Source organism: Psittacula echo (genome assembly GCF_963264785.1).
Source record: "Psittacula echo genome assembly, chromosome: Z".
Classification (NCBI taxonomy): Eukaryota; Metazoa; Chordata; class Aves; order Psittaciformes; family Psittacidae; genus Psittacula; species Psittacula echo.
The window spans coordinates 94,183,522-94,203,046 of record NC_137742.1 but is presented as its reverse complement, the minus strand read 5'-3'; the positions used below and the strand labels follow the sequence as shown (position 1 = coordinate 94,203,046).

The window sequence follows — 19,525 nt, the reverse complement described above, 5'->3', positions numbered from 1 at the left end:
TCCACGCCACCATCACTCCTTCTACACACTTCCCTCCTTCCCCCCATCTCTATCCTCTTCCTTTTCAATGTACACCTGTTTGGAAGGAACTTGCAGTAAGATACATGGTGTCTGCCAGCACTGCTCAATCCCAGTGCTGCATCTTTCCAGACACGGGAAAAATCCTCCTCTTGCTCCCTGCCTTCATCTATTCAAATTGCTTCTCTTACGATTTCAGCATGACAGACTATTATCTTGATGTTGCCTCTGATGTGTTATAGATGATCGTGTACAGAGTTTGTAATGGGAAGGGTGGATTTACCACTCAAAACTTCCATCATACTGATGCAAAAGAAGTATTACAGTGTGCAACTGAATACCACAATGCTGTTGAGTCATTTGAAAAAGAGGTCTGAATTTCAGAGGTGATGGGGAGTCATCTCTGTTTCCCTTTGGGAACTCTCACTCCTGTCAGGCAGGTGCATCTTCTTTGGGAACTGAAGGATAGTTTTTGAAGGAGTCCATCATGGTTTGGAGCTGTGGCAGTGGCACTCATGGCACAGAACAGGCTAATGTTTAGTAGTCCCTGTAGTCAGTACCGCAGGTATCTGCAGGTGTGACACAGCAGCAAATTCAGTATAATTCCCGTCACCATTTTAGAACAGGAAAGTTTACGGTCTGTCCTCATCGTACGACAGCCAATTGCAGCTATGCCACCGCTGTAAAATACAGCCTAAAATTACATCCCTAAATTAAACATCCATATAGCCATCTGATGCTGACTCTGTGAGGCTTACAGGTAGTTACCTACACGTTATATGAAGCTTTGAACAGCTTCACTGTTGCCCATTGTCAGTGTTTAGTACAGCAGTTTGGTTCTCACTTTCTGATTCCTCTCCCTGTTGTAGAGTTGTCTTACCTTGTGCTGCAAGAAACAAAGCTTGAAAACTGAACTACAACTGAGTGTTTCATCTAGCAGGCCTAAAAAAAAGCATGGTAATCAGAAATACCACAAGTTCTCTAGCACCCAAGTTGAAGAGCGGAAAAAACCCTATGTTTTTAGTATTTAAATGATGTTTTGGTTTATTTTTTAAACTGGGTTTGATTGGAATTTTTAAGGACCCATTGTTTTATGTCTGATATGGTCTCTGTGTGTTGGCAGATTTTAATCTGTTCCAGTGGGTTGCTGGCCGGACAAGGATTGCATGTTATGTCTGCTTTTCAGTGGCACTGCCAGGGGACAAATGGGCCTTTTGCCCTTGTCTGTGGACACTCAGAAATTAAATGTAACTTAACCTTAGCACAGTTTGGGGAGAAGTTACTACAACCTTGCCATACTCAATTTTTTTAGTAAGATTGTGACATCTGTACTGGCAGAAAAATCCCACCCTACAGCAACAAAAAAACCCTGCTAAATCATTTGTGGTTTAATCATTGTCACATTGCAACCACAAAGTACCCTAAATAGCAGCCAAAAAAAATCCTGTTAGGCCTTTTCAGAGCACTTTCCTACCAAAGTGGCTAAATACACGCAGTAATTCTAAATTACTTTTGTATTCTGTTTCTACTTTATGTTCTCAAATAGCTTCTAATAAAACATCAGAAAATAATCACTGGAATGAAAACACTAGTGAGTTAACAGCAACTGAGGAACAGTTTATAGTGTGATGTGTTATAATAACTCATCTTCTTAATTCTACTGTTTAAAAAATTACGGTATATTCATTAAAAGGTAGGGATGCTTTTGATTTCTGATTTCACTAGAAGCATTTCTTTTTCTCTTTTTGGAACAAAAATCTTCCCTATCAAAAGTGGGATCCAAAAGGTCACAGATTATTGCAAAGATGGGCATATAATGTTTCTGAGTCCCTAAACCATGGTGTTTGATCTGAAATTTGATGGTTTAGCAAACAGATAATTAGGGAGTATTTTCAAGGAAGTAAAAGAATATTCACTTTATCTTTTTCTTTTCTGTCACAGTATCTAAGAATATCAGATAACATTTAGGTTGATGGGAGTAAATTTAGAAAAACCTTTTAGTAAACTTAGTGTATTAAGTTTGCCATTTTTAGATACAGTACCTCATACATCTGTAAAGCTCTGCTACACTGTTTGCAGGGTATCTGAAAACTAGTAACTTCCATAGTTATATGTTGTTTAATTTGTGATCTCACATTTCATTATTGGACATATCCACTGTCTGGTCATTGCTGTGTAGTTCATTCACTCTGTACCTCAAGGGATTTCAAATGCTTTGGTTGCTATAAAAGGTGCTTTTTTGTCCCAGCCTCTCACCCAAGCACATGCTTCATGGCAGGTAACAAATTGCAGCCTAATGAGCCTTAGTAACTGAGCTTTCCTGAGGAGCCAGTCGCTGGTTCAGTGACCTTATTACCCAGTATCTCATTTGGCAAAGAATTAAGAATGGAGCAGACACATCATCAGCAGATTTTCCTGAGTGCAGGCTCATTTTGGTACAAGCTGTCAAAGTCCAAGGACCCTCCAGTCTAGCTTTCTAAACCTCATCTGTCAGTAGACTATAATTGGTTTATAAATTGGCTTAAAGATAATAATGGAACTAACCTTTTTACACAAAAAGCATGTCTGCAACTATGATAAACTTCATCAAAGCTTAAAAATAGTAGTTCTGAATAATGCAGGAGTAAAACATCCTAGTGAGTGATTGGTGATGGGAGATTAGTGCAAGCTGGTGTTGCAAAACAGTCAGCCGTTGCAGTAACTCACAAAACTGATGTTAGAGCCACTTGTGGAAATTGTTTTGTTGTGGTTTTTTAGTTGGTTTTTAACTGCTTTTTCTTGCAACAAGAATGCTAATATGGTGTTTGACTTCTGCTGCCTCAGCTTGTGGTGAGGGACAGAGCTCTCCACTGGACCACCGTTAATCCAGAAAACTGAAGTGCCTGAACATCAAGTAACACCCGTGAATTAAGGAGTCTTTATACGAAATGTTGTTCATTCAGCATTGTTTAATTAGTGTTTTTTTTTCACATCTGCAAATGCTGTCCTCTTGGGCAGATTGTTCCCTGTCTGCCTGCACAGAGGCTTCTTTATTACTGTTTTCTTTGTTTTAACATGCTAAAGCTGTCCACAGAGAGATGTACACGCACACATCCAAACAGAATATAGGTATCTCTGTGTTTTAACACAGGGATTCGCATGCCCCCACTGTAAATCCTTCTGGCACATCCAGACTGTTAAGTTGCATACCATGTGAAAGTACCAAAATATTCTGGTCATGGCTTTCCTAGACAAGTTAACTGTGATATTTAATTTGTCCTCCCTTCGCTGCTTTCTGCAATTATTGGAATTCAGTATGTGCATAGGAAAATTAGATTAGCAGAATTCGAGGCCTTTTGCTCCTCAAGTTACTTACTGGTTAACTTAAATGGTAGTTGCCGTGCCAGCCAGTCCCAGAGAGCTGGGTTTGCACAGGCCATTGTATTATAAAGATTCCAATAGCCAGATAAAACTAACACAATTTTAGGTTTAAAATAAATTTGAAGAGTTGTGTATTTCTGTTTAATGCATATTAAATCTATACAACATATCAATATGCTTTAGATATAACATGGACTAGGAGATCTTTCTTGAATTATGATGCTTCCTTTCTTCAGTAGATTGTATTCTGCACTTTTAAGTAATTGCCCTATTAGTTGCCCTGCAAAGTAGTTCTTTCTCTTCATGTTAATGTTTTTAAGATTATAAGGGTACTAGGAAATGTTTGAAGATTGGCTTTTATGTCTTCTTTCTTTGTCAAATTCCCTGTTTAGAAAAAAAAAGGGGGGAAACCTGCTTGTACCTTATTATTGAAGTTTATTCCTAGCATGGTGGGAATCAGCTCATATCAAACAAGGCAAGGATATTGCCATTAAGCGAAGACTAGTAAGATCACTTCACTTAGTTCACTGTCTCTAGTCAGCTTAAAAATATCCTTTGATTTTGTCTTAGCACACTAGTAATAGTCTGTGTAGGTACTACTGTATTGTGCAATGCTTGTAGATTAGGTGGTTTGGAGGGGAGTGGCTAATAGTTGAAAATACCACCACATTGTGTTTGTAGTAGTGTAAAACGTGAAGCCAGACCATAGAATAGAAAATGCAATCTATAAGCATTTTTTAATTAAGATTAATTGAACACATATTTACTTGTAAACCAAGATTTGTACTATTTACTGCTCCAGCAGTAGCTTAATTTCCCTCCATGTAGACCTGTCCCAGTGCTATCTGCAGCTTCTGCAGCATGCATGAAAGAGCAGGAGCTGAAGTACTTCCCATCTCTAGGAAAACTGATGGCACTGGCTAGATGGTAAGAGGGTGGTCCAAATCATTTTGATGGGCTCTGGCTGAAGCACTGCCCTTGTTCTAAGACAGAGTTCAAAGCTTCAGGTTTGGGGTTTTTTTTCCATCCAGCCTCATTATTTGTTTCGCAGTGGAGGCTTGTGTTGTCCTCAGTGTCTAATGAAATAGACGAACAAAAACCAAACCAGATGGAGAACGCAGAACTCCAGGCAGGAGGAGGAGCGGAGAAACAGTCATGCTTTTTCTCAATGAGAGAAAAATAAAAAAGTAGAGGTGATGGAAGAAGGGTCTCTAATCGATTTGCTCAGTGCCCAGAAATACTTAGGATTTACAGCCTCAGCAATCTTTTCAGTTAGGGCAGTAGTGTCATTCATTTGCTCTGTTAAACTTCTGCAGACAAATGGTTATATGTTTTTTAGTGTTTTTATATCTGATCAGTTTAATCCTTGTATCTCTTGTTAGTTGTACCTCTTAGTTTGATAAAGGTCACCCTGTTTCTGAAAGTGGAGTCAGTGGATTTGGACTGAGACAAATAGTACCAGCACAGCTGTAGAAGGGAGCTGTGCTGCAGACTACAGGCACCTCATCTTCAGCTCTCTCAGGGACCTCATCTTAAGCTGATTCAGAGCATCCAGGATATGGTTGTGGTTTTGTCTTCTAGCAGCAGAGTTCTGACCTTCATTTACATCAAGAGAGGATGAGGCTTCGAATAGTTGACCAGGGTCAGAAATTACATATGGCTTTTCAGTCATGGCAATGACAATAGAAGACTTGTGGTAATACTCAGTAAGGAAATAATGGGAGAGATTTCAAAAGAACATCTAGTGTCCCCAGAAAGAATATTGAAGGCTTTTAGAGTAGTTAATGTTGACTGCAAAATACAGAAGCTGAACTGGGAGTTACACACAGAAATTCTGTATTCCCACAACCACAAAGTAAACAGGAAAGAAGCTGTGATTCAGTAATACTCCCAGTTTGATATATGCAATATTGATGTGATAGATTGTAGTGATTTCAGGTTTCCATGCAATGGATTGCAGATTATTGTGAAATAGCTTTAAAGCGTAGATGAATCTAGAGAAGTCAAAATTGCAATGCAATCAGTGTTCAAAAAGATAAAAAGATAAATTCCTTTAAAATATAAATATGTTGAACATGGTTGTCAAAGAGCAACTTGTTATAGTGGTATTATTTCTTACTGAAGGAAGACTGAATTCATTTTAAAGGAGGGAAAATGCAAGAATTGCACATTTTGAGCAGGAAGACTGGATTTTGTGGATGAGCATCACTCACATGGGCACTGTTGGCTTTTCTGAGGAAACCACAACTGAGAGTTTGTCCAGCATATGGTGCTAGACACCTCTGTCTTGTGCTCTTGCTTGGGCCAGGAAGGTGCTTCTTCAGCTGCATGCATGCAACAGGCTGAAAAGTTTGATCTCTGAGTAATTTGATGGGGAAAAGGAGGCTGTATATTAACTAACTTACATGCTGAGCTGATTGTCAAGGTGCATTGATTTCTCTGTGGATGGTGGACAAGAGGGAGCAGTCCCTTGCTCTTCACTTTGGTTCTGATCTCTGTATCAGAGCCATATAAGACAACTGAATTTTATTTAAGCACTCCCACAGGATGATTTTCTTCCAATCTTTGAAGCCTCAGTACTTTCAGCAGAAAGTGCTAATGTAATTATGAAATGACATTCATGTTCACAAGACCCTAGAGCTGCATCTTTAACAGGATTAAAGCAAATGGAACTTGATGGGGTTTTGGCCTTAAAAGTTGCTCATTTTTTATTTGTTTAATCATGCCAAAATTGAACAAGGAAAATATTCTTCTACTGTACCTTAGCCCTAGTTGTCTTGACTCTGCAATCGCTCTGTTGATGATGACTCAAAGCCATAGTGAACTAATTAAGACAGTACTGTGTTACTAACAAAAGAGCTGCTTTCTTCCTCTCTCCTCCCCCAAGCAGTTTGTCAAACAAAATTGTATCCTATACCAAAATAACAGAAATCTAATGTATCCTGGCACTCTGTCTCTAATCAACCAACAGTATTTTGTAATGCTGTTCTAGTACATATATTAGAGGACTTGTGTTTTGCACAGCCCATTAACACAAGGGAATCATCAGTTTCTGGAAAGTGTCTTTGCCAAAAGATGTAGGTTTTAAATCTTCTATGTACATAGAAAAGTACTGTCCATCTCAAATGTTCTAAATAGATATGATCATTATTGAAAATAATAGGATAGTAATATTTTATGCTCTGCATTTTAAATAACTACATTTTCCAGTTTACATTCTTTTAGAAAACTCACTGATGCATTTGGATCTGCATAGGCATGATTAGATACAGTGTCTTAATATTTTTTCATGTGTATCTGGCTTACAAGTTTCTGCTGGTTCTCTCATTTGTAGTTTTCTGTGCTTCGCATGCATGGTAAGATGATTTTGTCTTGTTTAAAGTATTTTTGTGCTAATATAGTTGCTCTTTCCACCTTTGTTTTTTATATAAGCAAAGTGTACATGTGTTACATCTGCTTTGGGGAAGTCGTCTTTAAAAACTTTCAGCAATAGTTAACTCAGCTGCTTGTTTCTGCTCTCTAAGGGGTCGCCTGGCCTGATATGCACCGTCTGGCTGACAGAGTCCATCTGGAGGAGTTGACTAAAATTGGCATTCTGAAAGGCAACGTAGATGACATGGTGAAGGTTCATCTGGGTGCAATATTTATGCCACACGGACTTGGACATCTACTTGGAATTGATGTGCATGATGTTGGAGGCTACCCAGAGGTTAGTGTTAGTCCATTTTCAACTGCCTTACAGATTAACCACTCTCAATTCTAACAGTGTTTTTGTTAGTTTATGTATGATTAGCCTGTTGCAGCCTCTCAGAAGTAGAGCAAATATGCATATAAGTGTGTCTTTTTCTGGACATGGTATTTCATGCAGTTTTCTTCAAGAGAATCTGTTAGTTCATTAAAACAAAAGCTCTTACTTGGAGAAGGCAACTGATGCTGTTCTTCTGGCATTCTTAACCTGTTCAATTCCTGCTTAGCTTGTGTAACATATATCACTTAAGCAAAACCTATGGTATCACAGAGAGCATCTAAGTCCACCTAAGACCTATAGTGGGAAGACTCATTTGCTCCATTCCAGATGTGAGGCAGCTGTGGGAGCTCACTGCTGCACCTGGGCTAGTAAAGTTCACTGGCTGTGTCATATGGAAACAAGCTTGCTCATATTCCTTGAAATCTGATTTCCAGTGTCAACATGAGCACCAGCGTAGATGTGTTGTCCTGGAATGAGAATAGAAAGAGAAACCAGCAAGTCTTCCAGTCTTTGCAAATGTGAAAGTATATAAGCTCTTGCATTCTGAGTTTCTGCAGGAAACGCAGAATGATTACCTTTTTCCTTGAACTAACACGATGGCTCATGGCTGTCTTCTGAGAGCAGAATGGGTAAAATTCTGTAACCTCTGAATGGGAAGATGTTTGCAATGGTGCTGAAAAAAATCTCTAAGGGGAACTGAACTTAAGGTTTGAATAAAGAAAGGAAGCTTACAGCAGCTTCTGAAAGGTTTCAGAAGGATTTTATGTGTGTTATGTTTTGGTTACTTGAGGGTCGCTGTTTAAGGCTTTTTAGTAATACAGTAGGAAAATTTATCACTTGCCTTCTCTCTTATGTAAGATGTTCTTTACAAGAACCTGAAAAAGAAGCTAAGAACTTTTTAGGTGTGGTTTAAGCATGTTTTAGAGCTTGTTCATATTGAACAGGCCACATAACTGCTGCTGCAGCTGAATTCATTTTGCAGGCAGGGAACAAACAGTACACAGTATTTGTGAGTACTTGTGTTCACAGTGTACTTACTGTGACCAGTACTGTGATGGCATGTATTAGCATCAGCTAATAAACTTACACGTAGTAAAAATGAAACAAAAATCAAAAGCAGCCTTTTTCTGATTTTAAAGTTTCTTAACTAGCTAATACAGGAAGGGTGGATGTTTGCCCCTCTGTCTCTCCCAAGTGCATTCTCTTTGTGTACAAATGGAGATATTTAGCAAAGCACAAGGAATGTGATTACTTGCAGAGTTCATAGACCTAAAAATCCAGGACCCTAATGTGTTGCATGCCTTCACTTAGATTGTTGTGAATAACCTTTCTGAATTTGAAGCTGATGAATGAAGTTGCTAAGCCACTGGCCATCATATTTGAAAAATCATGGCAGTCAGGTGAAGTTCCCAATGACTGGAAAAAGGGAAATACAACCCCCATTTTCAAGAAGGGGAAAATGGATGACCTGGGGAATTACAGACCAGTCAGTCTCACCTCTGTGCCTGGCAAAGTCTTGGAGCAGATTCTCCTGGAAGGCATGCTAAGGCACATGAAAAACAATGAGGTGCTTGGTGACAGCCAGCATGGCTTCACTAAGTGGAAATCATAGAATCATAGAAGAGTTAGGGTTGGAAAGGACCTTCAGATCATCTAGTTCAAACCTCCCTGCCTGCAGGGACACCCCACACTAAACCATGCCACCCAAGGCCTCATCCAACCTGGCCTTGAACACCGTCAAGGATGGAGCACTCACAACCTCCCTGGACAACCCATTCCAGTGCCTCACCACCCTAACAGTAAAGAATTTCTTCCTCCTCATATCCAATCTAAACTTCCCCTGTTTAAGTTTTAACCCATTACCCCTTGTCCTATCACTACAGTCCCTGATGAAGAGTCCATCCCCAGCATCCTTGTAGGCCCCCTTCAGATACTGGAAGGCTGCTATGAGGTCTCCACGCAGCCTTCTCTTCTCCAGGCTGAACAGCCCCAACTTTCTCAGCCTGCCTTCATACGGGACGTGCTCCAGTCCCCTGATCATCCTCGTGGCCTCCTCTGGACTTGTTCCAACAGTTCCATGTCCTTTTTATGTTGAGGACACCAGAACTGCACACAATACTCCAAGTGAGGTTTCATGAGAGCAGAGGGGCAGGATCACCTCCTTTGACCTGCTGGTCACGCTCCTCTTGACGCAGCCCAGGATACAGTTGGCTTTCTGGGCTGCGAGCGCACACTGAAGCCGGCTCATGTTCATTTTCTCATGGACCAACACCCCCAAGTCCTTCTCTGCAGGGCTGCTCTGAATCTGTTTTCTGCCCAACCTGTAGCTGTGCCTGAGATTGCTCTGACCCAGGTGTAAGACCTTGCACTTAGCATGGTTAAACTTCATAAGCTTGGCATCAGCCCACTTCACAAGCGTGTCGAGGTCCCTCTGGATGCCATCCCTTCCCTCCGGCGTATCAACTGAACCACACAGCTTGGTGTCATCGGCAAACTTGCTGAGGGCACACTCAATCCCACTGTCCATGTCACCGACAAAGATGTTGAACAAGACCGGTCCCAACATGGATCCCTGAGGGACACCACTCGTTACTCATCTCCAGCTGGACATCGAGCCATTGACCACAACTCTTTGTGTGCAGCAAATCCTGCCTGACCAATTTGGTGGCCTTCTATGATGGGGTTATGGAACTGATAGACGGGGTAGAGCAGTTGATGTCATCTACCTGGACTTGTGCAAAGCATTCAACACTGTCCCACACAACATCCTTGTCTCTAAATTGGAGAGACATCAATTTGATGGGTGGACCACTCTGTCGATAAAGAACTGGCTGGATGGCTGCACGCAAAGAGTTGTGGTCAATGGCTCGATGTCCGGCTGGAGACTGGTAATGAGTGGTGTCCCTCAGGGATCAGTGGTGGGATCGGTCTTGTTCAACATCTTTATCGGTGACATGGACAGTGGGATTGAGTGCGCCCTCAGCGAGTTTGCCGATGACACCAAGCTGTGTGGTTCGGTTGATACGCCGGAGGGAAGGGATGCCATCCAGAGGGACCTTGACACACTTGTGAGGTGGGCTGATGCCAACCTTATGAAGTTTAACCATGCCAAGTGCAAGGTTCTACACCTGGGTTGAAGCAATCCCAGGCACAGCTACAGGTTGGGCAGAGAAGAGATTCAGAGCAGCCCTGCAGAGAAGGACTTGGGGGTGTTGGTTGATAAGAAACTTAACATGAGCCAGCAGTGTGTGCTCGCAGCCCAGAAACCAGCCGTATCCTGGGCTGCATCAAGAGGAGCGTGACCAGGACGTTGAAGCAGGTGATCCTGCCCCTCTACTCTGCTCTCGTGAGACCTCACTTGGAGTATTGTGTGCAGTTCTGGTGCCCTCAACATCAAAAGGACATGGAACTGTTGGAACAAGTCCAGAGGAGGGCCACGAGGATGATCAGGGGACTGGAGCACGTCCCGTATGAAAGCAGGCTGAGAAAGTTGGGGCTGTTCAGCCTGGAGAAGAGAAGGCTGCGTGGAGACCTCATAGCAGCCTTCCAGTATCTCGAGGGGGCCTATAACAATGCTGGGGATGGACTATTCATTAGGAACTGTAATGACAGGACAAGGGGTAATGGGTTAAAACTTAAACAGGAGAAGTTTAGGTTGGATATAAGGAAGTAGCTCTTCACCGTGAAGGTGGTGAGGGACTGGAATGGGTTGCCAAGGGAGGTTGTGAATGCTCTGTCCCTGGCAGTGTTCAAGGCCAGGCTGGAGAGAGCCTTGGGTGGCATGGTTTAGTGTGGGGTGTCCCTGCCCATGGCAGGGGGCTTGGAACTAGATGATCTTAAGGTCCTTACGATCCCTAATTATTCTGTGATTTTGTATAAACTGAAGCACGCATTCAAGACTTGGTAGAGTAAAGAGACAACTAAATTTTAGGGACAAGTGAGAAGAATTATTAAGAGTGAAAGGTACAGTGCTTGGGGTTTACTTAGATATTGTGTGCTTTGAAGGTTAGAGCAAGTTCTTTAATTTCCAGGGAAATTTTGGAACCGATTTTGGGGGAGTGTAGAGCAATGGACCCTATATACCTTCCGTCTCTGAGGAGATTTCAGTAGTGGGGCATAAGGGCTACAGAATCTGGTTTTGACACTATTTTTTATTAACATATGAGCAAATTTATAGCTGTTAATTTTCTGGTATATTATATAATTTAAGGGTAATTTTTCTGAAAGACCAAGCTATCTACAGTTTTGAAAAAGCAGCCTGTTATAAATATAGGGATATATATTCCTGTAGGGATGTAGGGATTGTATTGTCAAATGAGTTCTACTCTTCAGTTTCATGCTTAACGTGTGTAAAAGTACCAGAGCTCTATGTATATAGAGAATTTTACACCTGCAAGTATTAAAATTATTTGTTTGTGTAGACATGCAACTGCATTCTTACATTGAGAATGTTTGCATAGCTGATTTACTTTCAAAATCCAATCCTAAATAACAGATTTCCTAGATATGGGGGAAGCCTGTGTGTGAGCTCACAAATAGATTAAGTCCTGTATTTGCATATAAATCTGCACGTAGATGGATGTATAGAATCAGATTAGCTTGAAAAATAATATATCTACAGAAGAATAGTGTTCTGCAGAAGAGGAATCCCTTTAAACTCTCTCTGCAGCGTTAATTCCACCTCCATTAGACCCATGACTTCTGTTTGACACAAAGCATGAGGCTCTTTATATTGGGTCATTTGACTAAGGTGAGGTACCTGAGTGCCAGAGCACCTGATGGTGGAAAACCCACATCAAAAGCCTATTGAGGGAGTGAACTTCATTAGGCTTCTCTAGGCTTGAAGCTGCAATGGGAGGCACAATCCATGCCCGTGACAGGAGGGAGCTGTAGGGCTGCGAGGCCATGATGACAGTGTAAGGCTTTAGGGAATGTGATTTCCCCAGGTAAATCTAAACATGATCAACTGGGTACCTCTGGTGTGAGTGCGATACATATCTCTTCAATGGGAGAAGGCTTTTTATCTATGCCTTGTTGTTTTATGAAAAAAGGCATTTTGAAGACTTCTAGTATGCTGTGGAGGGGGTTTTGATGCATTTTAAATGTTTAGCAGCTAACAAGATTTTCACAAGGAATTTCATAAAGCCATTTTTGTGTTTATTGTACACTGTGTCTATGCCTGTAGTATCATGCTCTATTTTTCTAGCTGGTTAAGAAGCAACTTAATTGCTTTTGGCTGAGGGAATTTCTGAGAGTATTACAAAGGATTTTTTATAAATAAAAACTTTCCAAGTGGATATTATTCCATTATTTTCCCTCAAGTGTAAACAGTTACATTTGGAATAATACAATAAGATTTAATTTCCTAGTTTTTATCCATCACAAAGTTTTTGTGTTCCAAAAAAACTATTTCCAGACATTGTTAGCTTAGCTTAGTTATTCATTAGTAGCCAAAGATTTCTTTTTTCAAAATTGGCAAGAGTAAGTTTTCATCTTTTCCAGTAAGCTGCTTTCACATGCAACACTGAACAAGCACTTTCTTCCTCTTTGACAAACATTGTAAAAAGCTTGTGGATTTTCTGCAAAGGAAACTCTGGGATAGAAAACTCTGTTAGAAGATATAACATTTCTCTTCCTTTTTTTGCCATGATAAAGAATAACTGGGTTTGGCCAACAATAAATCCATCTTAGCACCCTCATTTTAAGACAAGATGGTTCAAAGACTGCAACCACCAGTGCTTCCCATTGAAGCACATAAGTAAACGTCTTAATTTTCAGAAGTACTCAGCAGTGAAGAGCTCCTTGGGGAACTGGGTCCCCTGCAGTGTACCATGGTATTTCTCGTGGGGAAACTGAGTGTCAAACACGTCTTTGAAAACCAGTCTGCTTCTTTTGAGGGTCTAACTACAACTTGAGCAGTTCTGAAAATGCAGCCCCAGTGGTATTAATCACTTCAGAAAATCTGGCCCTTAGTCAGACAGAGCTAGCTTCAAAGGGTGAAAACTCCACTGGGCTTAGCTTCAGCTCTAAAATTTAATCATGGCAATAGTTTTCCCACACTCTTTCATTTGTTTCTGGGTAAATTCGATATGGGATATAAATGAGGTTTGTGCCTGTTGCAATGAGCAAAATGTGGCAGGTGATCCTGAGTTTTCAAACCCTGAGGTAGATGGGGCTGAAGTTTTCATTTAAATCTAGGTTCTATGTCTCTAGATGCTTGAGTTGATTCAATTTCATGTTATATTAATTGACTGTAAGGCTCTAAAGAACACTAAGTACATTTGATGACTTTCTATAATAATAAGCCAGTTAATTTAAGTTAGGTTAATAAGTACTGTGATTTATACATCTTATGAATTAAGAGTTTCATTTTGTTTTGTCTTTTGGAATTGTACAATTTATCTTAAAGTTTTAATTTATTTTTCTATTCTTGTGAAAAGCTGATTCTTCCATCACCATTCTGCATCAACAAATTAAGGTTAGAGGTTTGTTTTGATCCTGGAGTTATCAAGTCCCTCCATTACTGTGCACGTTTGGTGAATATCTCTGCTGCTCAGAGAGGTATACAAGCTGTATCTGGCTTTAACAGAAAGCTTGCTTCCAGATCCCAGATGACTGTCTGGGGATTTAGGTCACCAAACTTACTACAGAATACAGGAATAATCTTGTTCCCTTTCTTGTTCTGGCAAAAGTTATTTTCCTTATGTATCCTACTTTATGCTGAAGCAGAAGATTTCATTTTTTTGTGGTTAGCATTGCAAATGATGCATTAATGTTTTTTCCTTAAAGAAGCAGAGGATGAGGTGAATTTACCAAGAAGCCTAGAGCTGTTACATAGAGCCCCAGTGATGCAAATTGCTTCACGTGGTCATAACCTTGCAAAGCCTTGCTCTAGCTCAGCGTACCCAGAACTTGCAAACATGAAGCGACCTGTATGGTAGGTGTTTCTATGAGCAAAGAGTAAATGGGTCTTTCACCAGTTTTAGCTCTAGGTTTTGTTCTTGTAGGCCACTGTACACCTTGAGAAAAGATTAAGAGAAAAAAAGCTGTTGCTTCTGCTTCGTGGGGTGCTCTTGAATCACTTTCTTTTTGATTCTTTGAATTCTTGCATAGCAGAGCCCTGTTGTGTGGGCTACTGAACAGGCAGAGTGCAGGCAAGAAAAAAGTTGTTGAAGGCCTTAAATTCTACAGCATTTCCATGCAGAGGAGCACTGAAATCCATATTGCTTGTTGTTATCTGTTGAGTCAAACATCACCCAGGATAGTTTCCTGCAGCGTAAGATTCTTCTGTGGGATTTAAACCCTTCCCAGAGTTAGGCTAATAGATATTCTTACCCTGCTTTGGAATCTTAAGTGTGCTCAGCAAAGTTGCAATCAGTTTCTGGCAGCTTTTCCCTGTAAGGATAGGTGCTAGATTTTGGGTGTTTATGGAAACTTAGGACTTGAGCAGAGGCAGAAGAGGAGGGAAGGCTCAGGTGCTTTGTCAGTGCAGTGCCATGGTGCAGACCATGCCCTGTCATACCACAAGGTTTCCCTCTTACTCTGAGAAAGCAAATGTTGTGGACTTAGGTTTTTTTGTTGCTTAGTTTGGGTTTCATTAGTTCTGGCTAATTTTTAGTTAGGGAGACACTTGCTTATGATTCTTTTACTTGTTGAAGCTTGTTGCAAAAGACTGTGTGCTAAGAGAGTTTTTATCTGAATATTTATTGTCCAGGTCTTTCTGAAATTTTGAGAGAGACTAACAGAGCTCTTGCGTTTTTGAACAGATCATTCTAGGCACAGTAGGAAAGAAAAACCAAGAGAGTATAGTTCTGCTTTCAATTACATGTAAAATGAGGTCTAGAAAGGTATAATAGGTATACTTTAGGGGTTTTGCAACCCAATTTCTACTAGTACTAGTATCTAAAGATCAAAAAAGAGAATTTTCTTTTAAGACCATTAGCTATGTACACTTTCTGCGTGTCACTAGAAAACCTGTCCAGTAGATTTTAGATGGCGCTTTGGCATTGGTCTAATTTTAAAATAATGTTGCTGGTGGTGTTCGTAATTCTTTATCTAATTTCTTACGAATCCTCTATTGAAATCTAGTCTCATCATCTTCCAGGTTTATGTGTAGTTGTCAACTGGGTCAGTTTTACTATTTGCTATCTCTTTTTTTTTTTCTCATGCTTAGGTTTTAAGAAAAAAATACAGAATCCGTATGTTCTATTATTTCCATTATGATAGCAGTGGAGCTTGGTGACGTTTGAGGATCAGGAAGCAAAAATTACATGGGAAGTTATGCTCAAAACCACACTGTAGCAATGCACTGAAATTCAGTTCTATCTGATTCAGCAGGCAGCAGTGCCTCGAGTAAGTGGCAGGTGGGTTTTCCTCATCCCCTGTAATAACAGAAAACTTACAAGGTAGCTTAAACCTGATACCATAGCTAATACGAAGGAAAAGAGAAATTTTTTTCAAATAGAATAGCCAGTTAAGCATCATGTGCCCTCCATTCCACCAATATTAACTTTGAGCTGTGTCCCAAAACCTCCAGCTAGTAATTAGATTCTCTTGCAGAAGTGGAAGCTTTGACTTGCAAATGCCACAAGTGGTATGTGATGCTTGGGGCGTGTTCTCCTGTAACCTGCTGCTGATTTTAAAGGCAGGACTGACAGCAGTTCTTTCAGGTGACTATAGGAAGCTCAGGCAGCTGGGAAAAAGTGGGATAGATTGAATAAACTAATCTTCATTAGTAACAGTCAGAAGGAGAAGCAAGGGCTTATAGAGAAGGGACCAGGAGACAAATGAAATGGAATTCAAGACTTACTTTATTAGCTGCATAGGGCTCCGTCCTTTTTACAATAAATGAGCTAATTAGAAATTGAGTATACACAGTGGGAGAATAGGGAAGAGTGAAAGAGCTGAGACTTCACTTTGGTGTTCAGTTCATATAATCTAAATATAATGTTAGTATTCTGACTATTTAAATACTTGATTGCACTTAGCTTGGTAAAATGGTTAGGACTGCTGTATAGGATGTGGTCTAACTGGGACAGTTTGTTTGTCGGGCTCAGAAAAGTTCTGTGATGATTTAGGTGGAAAAAAAAAAGTACCAGAAATTAGTTTGTGTCTATATGAGTCTTTTACTGTGGTTCAGTATTGCAGTTAAGAGTAGCTTTGGTGTTCTCTGCTGTGGCCATGTCTTGCTGCCATTGCTGGCTGCAGGAAGCTTCTGGGTGATGCCAACTGAATGCTGCAGCCCTGGTTTCAAGAGGAGGGTGTCCTTGCACCTCTGTGCTTGTGCATCCCTAGCTAGTGTAATGACCCTGTGGGTGATAACCAGCTAATACAGGGACATCACCTGTGGTCTTCTTCTGTCCTGATCCAAAGGCAAACTCAAGATCAGGCTCACCTGGGTGGGCCTGGAGCTACTGCTTCTAACTTTGCCTGGTAGCCAGCATCTGTGGGACAAGATCCAGCATGATACATGTTGCAGTTCTTCCATGAAAAAAGCAACATATACCCCATTAACCATTGAGCTGCTTAGGAGCAGACAGTAATTCGTCCTTATACTGAGGTATTCTGGGGATATTGCAACTTCTGGTCTTCTACAGCCACTTTTCTGTGGATTAGTCAGATTTGCATACTTCCTAATTCCCTGCTTATTCCAAAAATAGATCTATATTTTGTATTACTGCACACTTAATTTGAACTTTTATTTTGCTTACATAGTAATGAAATCAGTTTACATAATAATTCTCTTGTTCCCTTGACAGTCCTTATTGCCTAGACATGCTGTTTTTTGTTACCTTACATGAACCATTAATTGGAATCTGATGTTCTTGGCAGGAGTATAGTCACAAATGACAGTGTCATGCATCTGTGCTTACTGTCGGGGGAGTGTCTCCATTTTAAAATGTGAGCAGAACCTCTGAATAAAATCAGTCTTAGAAAACAATTTCAAATAGAGTCTATTGTTGCAATATACAGGAAAATAGTTCTTCGAAAAGTAGTTTTTTGAGAATATCACTGGGAATCTCTTTTCAGATGCCTAGGAGTTAATATTTTCTAGATTATTCTCTACACTTTTTTGAGGCAAATGACTGGCTTATGCTGTAGAGTTGAATAGCACTGAGTGCAACAGGGTCCTGCTCTGTGGCCCAGCCTTCAGGATATAACAGTAATAGAAATAGATATCCACACAGATGCTGCACCAGCATTCACCTTTTTACTCTTGATTTCATCTGACTACAGAGCAATATCATGGGTTTTGTTGAAAACAAGGCTTTCATTGTTTAAGTGCAATATGTGGGAAAGTTTCCTCCTTATAAAGAAGAAAATTTATTAATAGCAGAAGATTCATACTGATGAATGAAAGTGCAAGGTTTCCTCATCAGGCTTTTGCCGGGTTTGACTTGACAGCAAATGGCAGTGCCTTTGTTTCAGACCTGTCATCTTCTGTTTGGGGGTTGTGGTGCTTCAGTCATATAAAATCCTGAAGTTTGCCCTAGTTTTCCTAAACAATCAAAGTGGACTAAGAGCTGAGAACTGTCAGCTCATGGACCTGATGGCCGTGGTAGATGATCATGAGTGCCTGACCATCTGCGTACTGAGATGGTCATGAGTGCCTGACCATCTGCGTACTGAGATGGTCATGAGTGCCTGACCATCTGCGTACTGAGATGGTCATGAGTGCCCAGAGATCACATGTCACTTGAGGTACTGAAGCCATTGTCTGATGTTCGTTTTAATCCAGTGCTGCTCTCAAAAGAAGGCGTTTTTTCATCTCCCTAGCTTGGTCACCTTCTCACTTTCCTGTTCTGCTCATTCCCTGTCCCAGCTTATTTTGTCTTGCAGCCTTGCAGTAAGTTGGACTGGGGCTGTCCTCCACTCAGGGTATGCATGGCCATGTACATGCAATGCCCAGAACCTGTCTCTCCATCCATTTCACACATCTCTCGGTGAACATCTTGCTAGCCTCTGTTAAAAGGGACTGTAGGTCTTCCTCACTGCAAGCCCACCCATGAGTATCCTGCTTACTGTCTTTGAAAAGCTAAGCAGTATTACCTTTTCACCGAAGGCCTGTTAGAGACGCTTTTGTGGAAGAGATGTCGCTGCTTCCAGTTACACAGTGACTTCAGTGCCTGCAAAATCCAAATAGCTGGAGATAAAACCGGGAGCCAACAGAACCTAAAGTTGAGATAAAGCAGGGGGAATATCAAACAGTTTGTAAATTTCTTCTAGAGAAGTTAGGAGTTTTACTTTGGGTGAGCAGTAGAATTCAGGTGACTCAGGGACCCTCCCTGAATGCTGACATCCCGGGGAGCCTGCACTACTGTAGGAGGTTCCCAAACATGAATCTCCAGGTCTTGGTCCAAAGCTGTGAACTTCTGTTAACTTCTTTGGAGGAAGTACTAAAAGCAGAATCAGTATCTAAGCTATCCAGACAAAATGCCTATTATTGCTTTAATGGCTGTACAGAAGTAAATAAAGTGGGCACTGGGGCTCAATGGTGACACCTGATGTTAAACATCATTTTATTCAAGAAAAAGCAAAAAAATGCAGATGCCATGCCAGGGCTGCCTTCAGAGGATGTTTGCCATTGTTTTCCTCACTGTGCATTCATCTTTCTAGCATCTGTCTTGGATTGAGTGCCTCAGAAAAGGCATTTAGAAGTAGAATTGAAGAGAAGTGTACTTAAAAGCCAAATATGGGTTGTTTGTTGTAAAGCAGCCGATAGATAGTTGGCAGGACACCAAAAGGTCCAGACACTAATCTAATTGTTTACAGCTCATGGAGAGATTAAGCCACAAGATTGGATGCCCTTATTTCCTTTACACATTACAATGAATGTGTGAGATGCCAAACCCCATGGGGCAGCAGCAGAAAGAAAAATGGCTCAATTTCAGTGCAGTTATTGTTTCAAGTTTAGAAAGATATTGATTCTCTTTGGGTTTTGATAAGAATATAAATACAAAGTGCCTTGCTTAATATCAGAGCACTCTTTATTTCCTAGCCTTAGTGAAACAAAATTGTGCTTTATTTTAGTGCTTGTATAATGCTCTGCAAAATTAAACATATGAAATAAACTGTATCGAATACACAGTGAAAATGGACAGGATACACTTGCAGGGTTGTGAGGGCACTGAGAAATACAAATGCTCTGCATCTCTGAAAAATGGGCAAAACTACCTGCTGATGTCCTGGCTGGTTAGCTCCAAAAATTTTGGCTACTCTAAGATGCTGTGCATTGGAACAGAATAACCTCTGCAAAGGAAGAAAGAAAAGCAACCCCAGTATTGCTAGGGTGACCAGTGAGAAAAAAACTAACACTGTTGAGTGTTGCAAGCAGGATTTCTGTGAAATAGGCTTTCTCTGAACTGAAAGTGGAGCTCAGGAGCAGACAGTTCTGTGGGC

The 19,525-nt window shown here is 40.7% G+C and overlaps 1 protein-coding gene across 1 annotated transcript in view; it reads left to right on the top strand.

The window, feature by feature from the left end:
- Window positions 1-19,525, top strand: part of PEPD (peptidase D) — a gene marked incomplete at both ends in the record, with an annotated part of 171,098 nt that overhangs the window by 140,894 nt on the left and 10,679 nt on the right. The window contains one exon of the mRNA XM_080638384.1: window positions 6,903-7,087. Coding sequence (XP_080494510.1) covers window positions 6,903-7,087 — 185 coding nt within the window. The remainder of the gene's footprint in view (window positions 1-6,902; window positions 7,088-19,525) is intronic.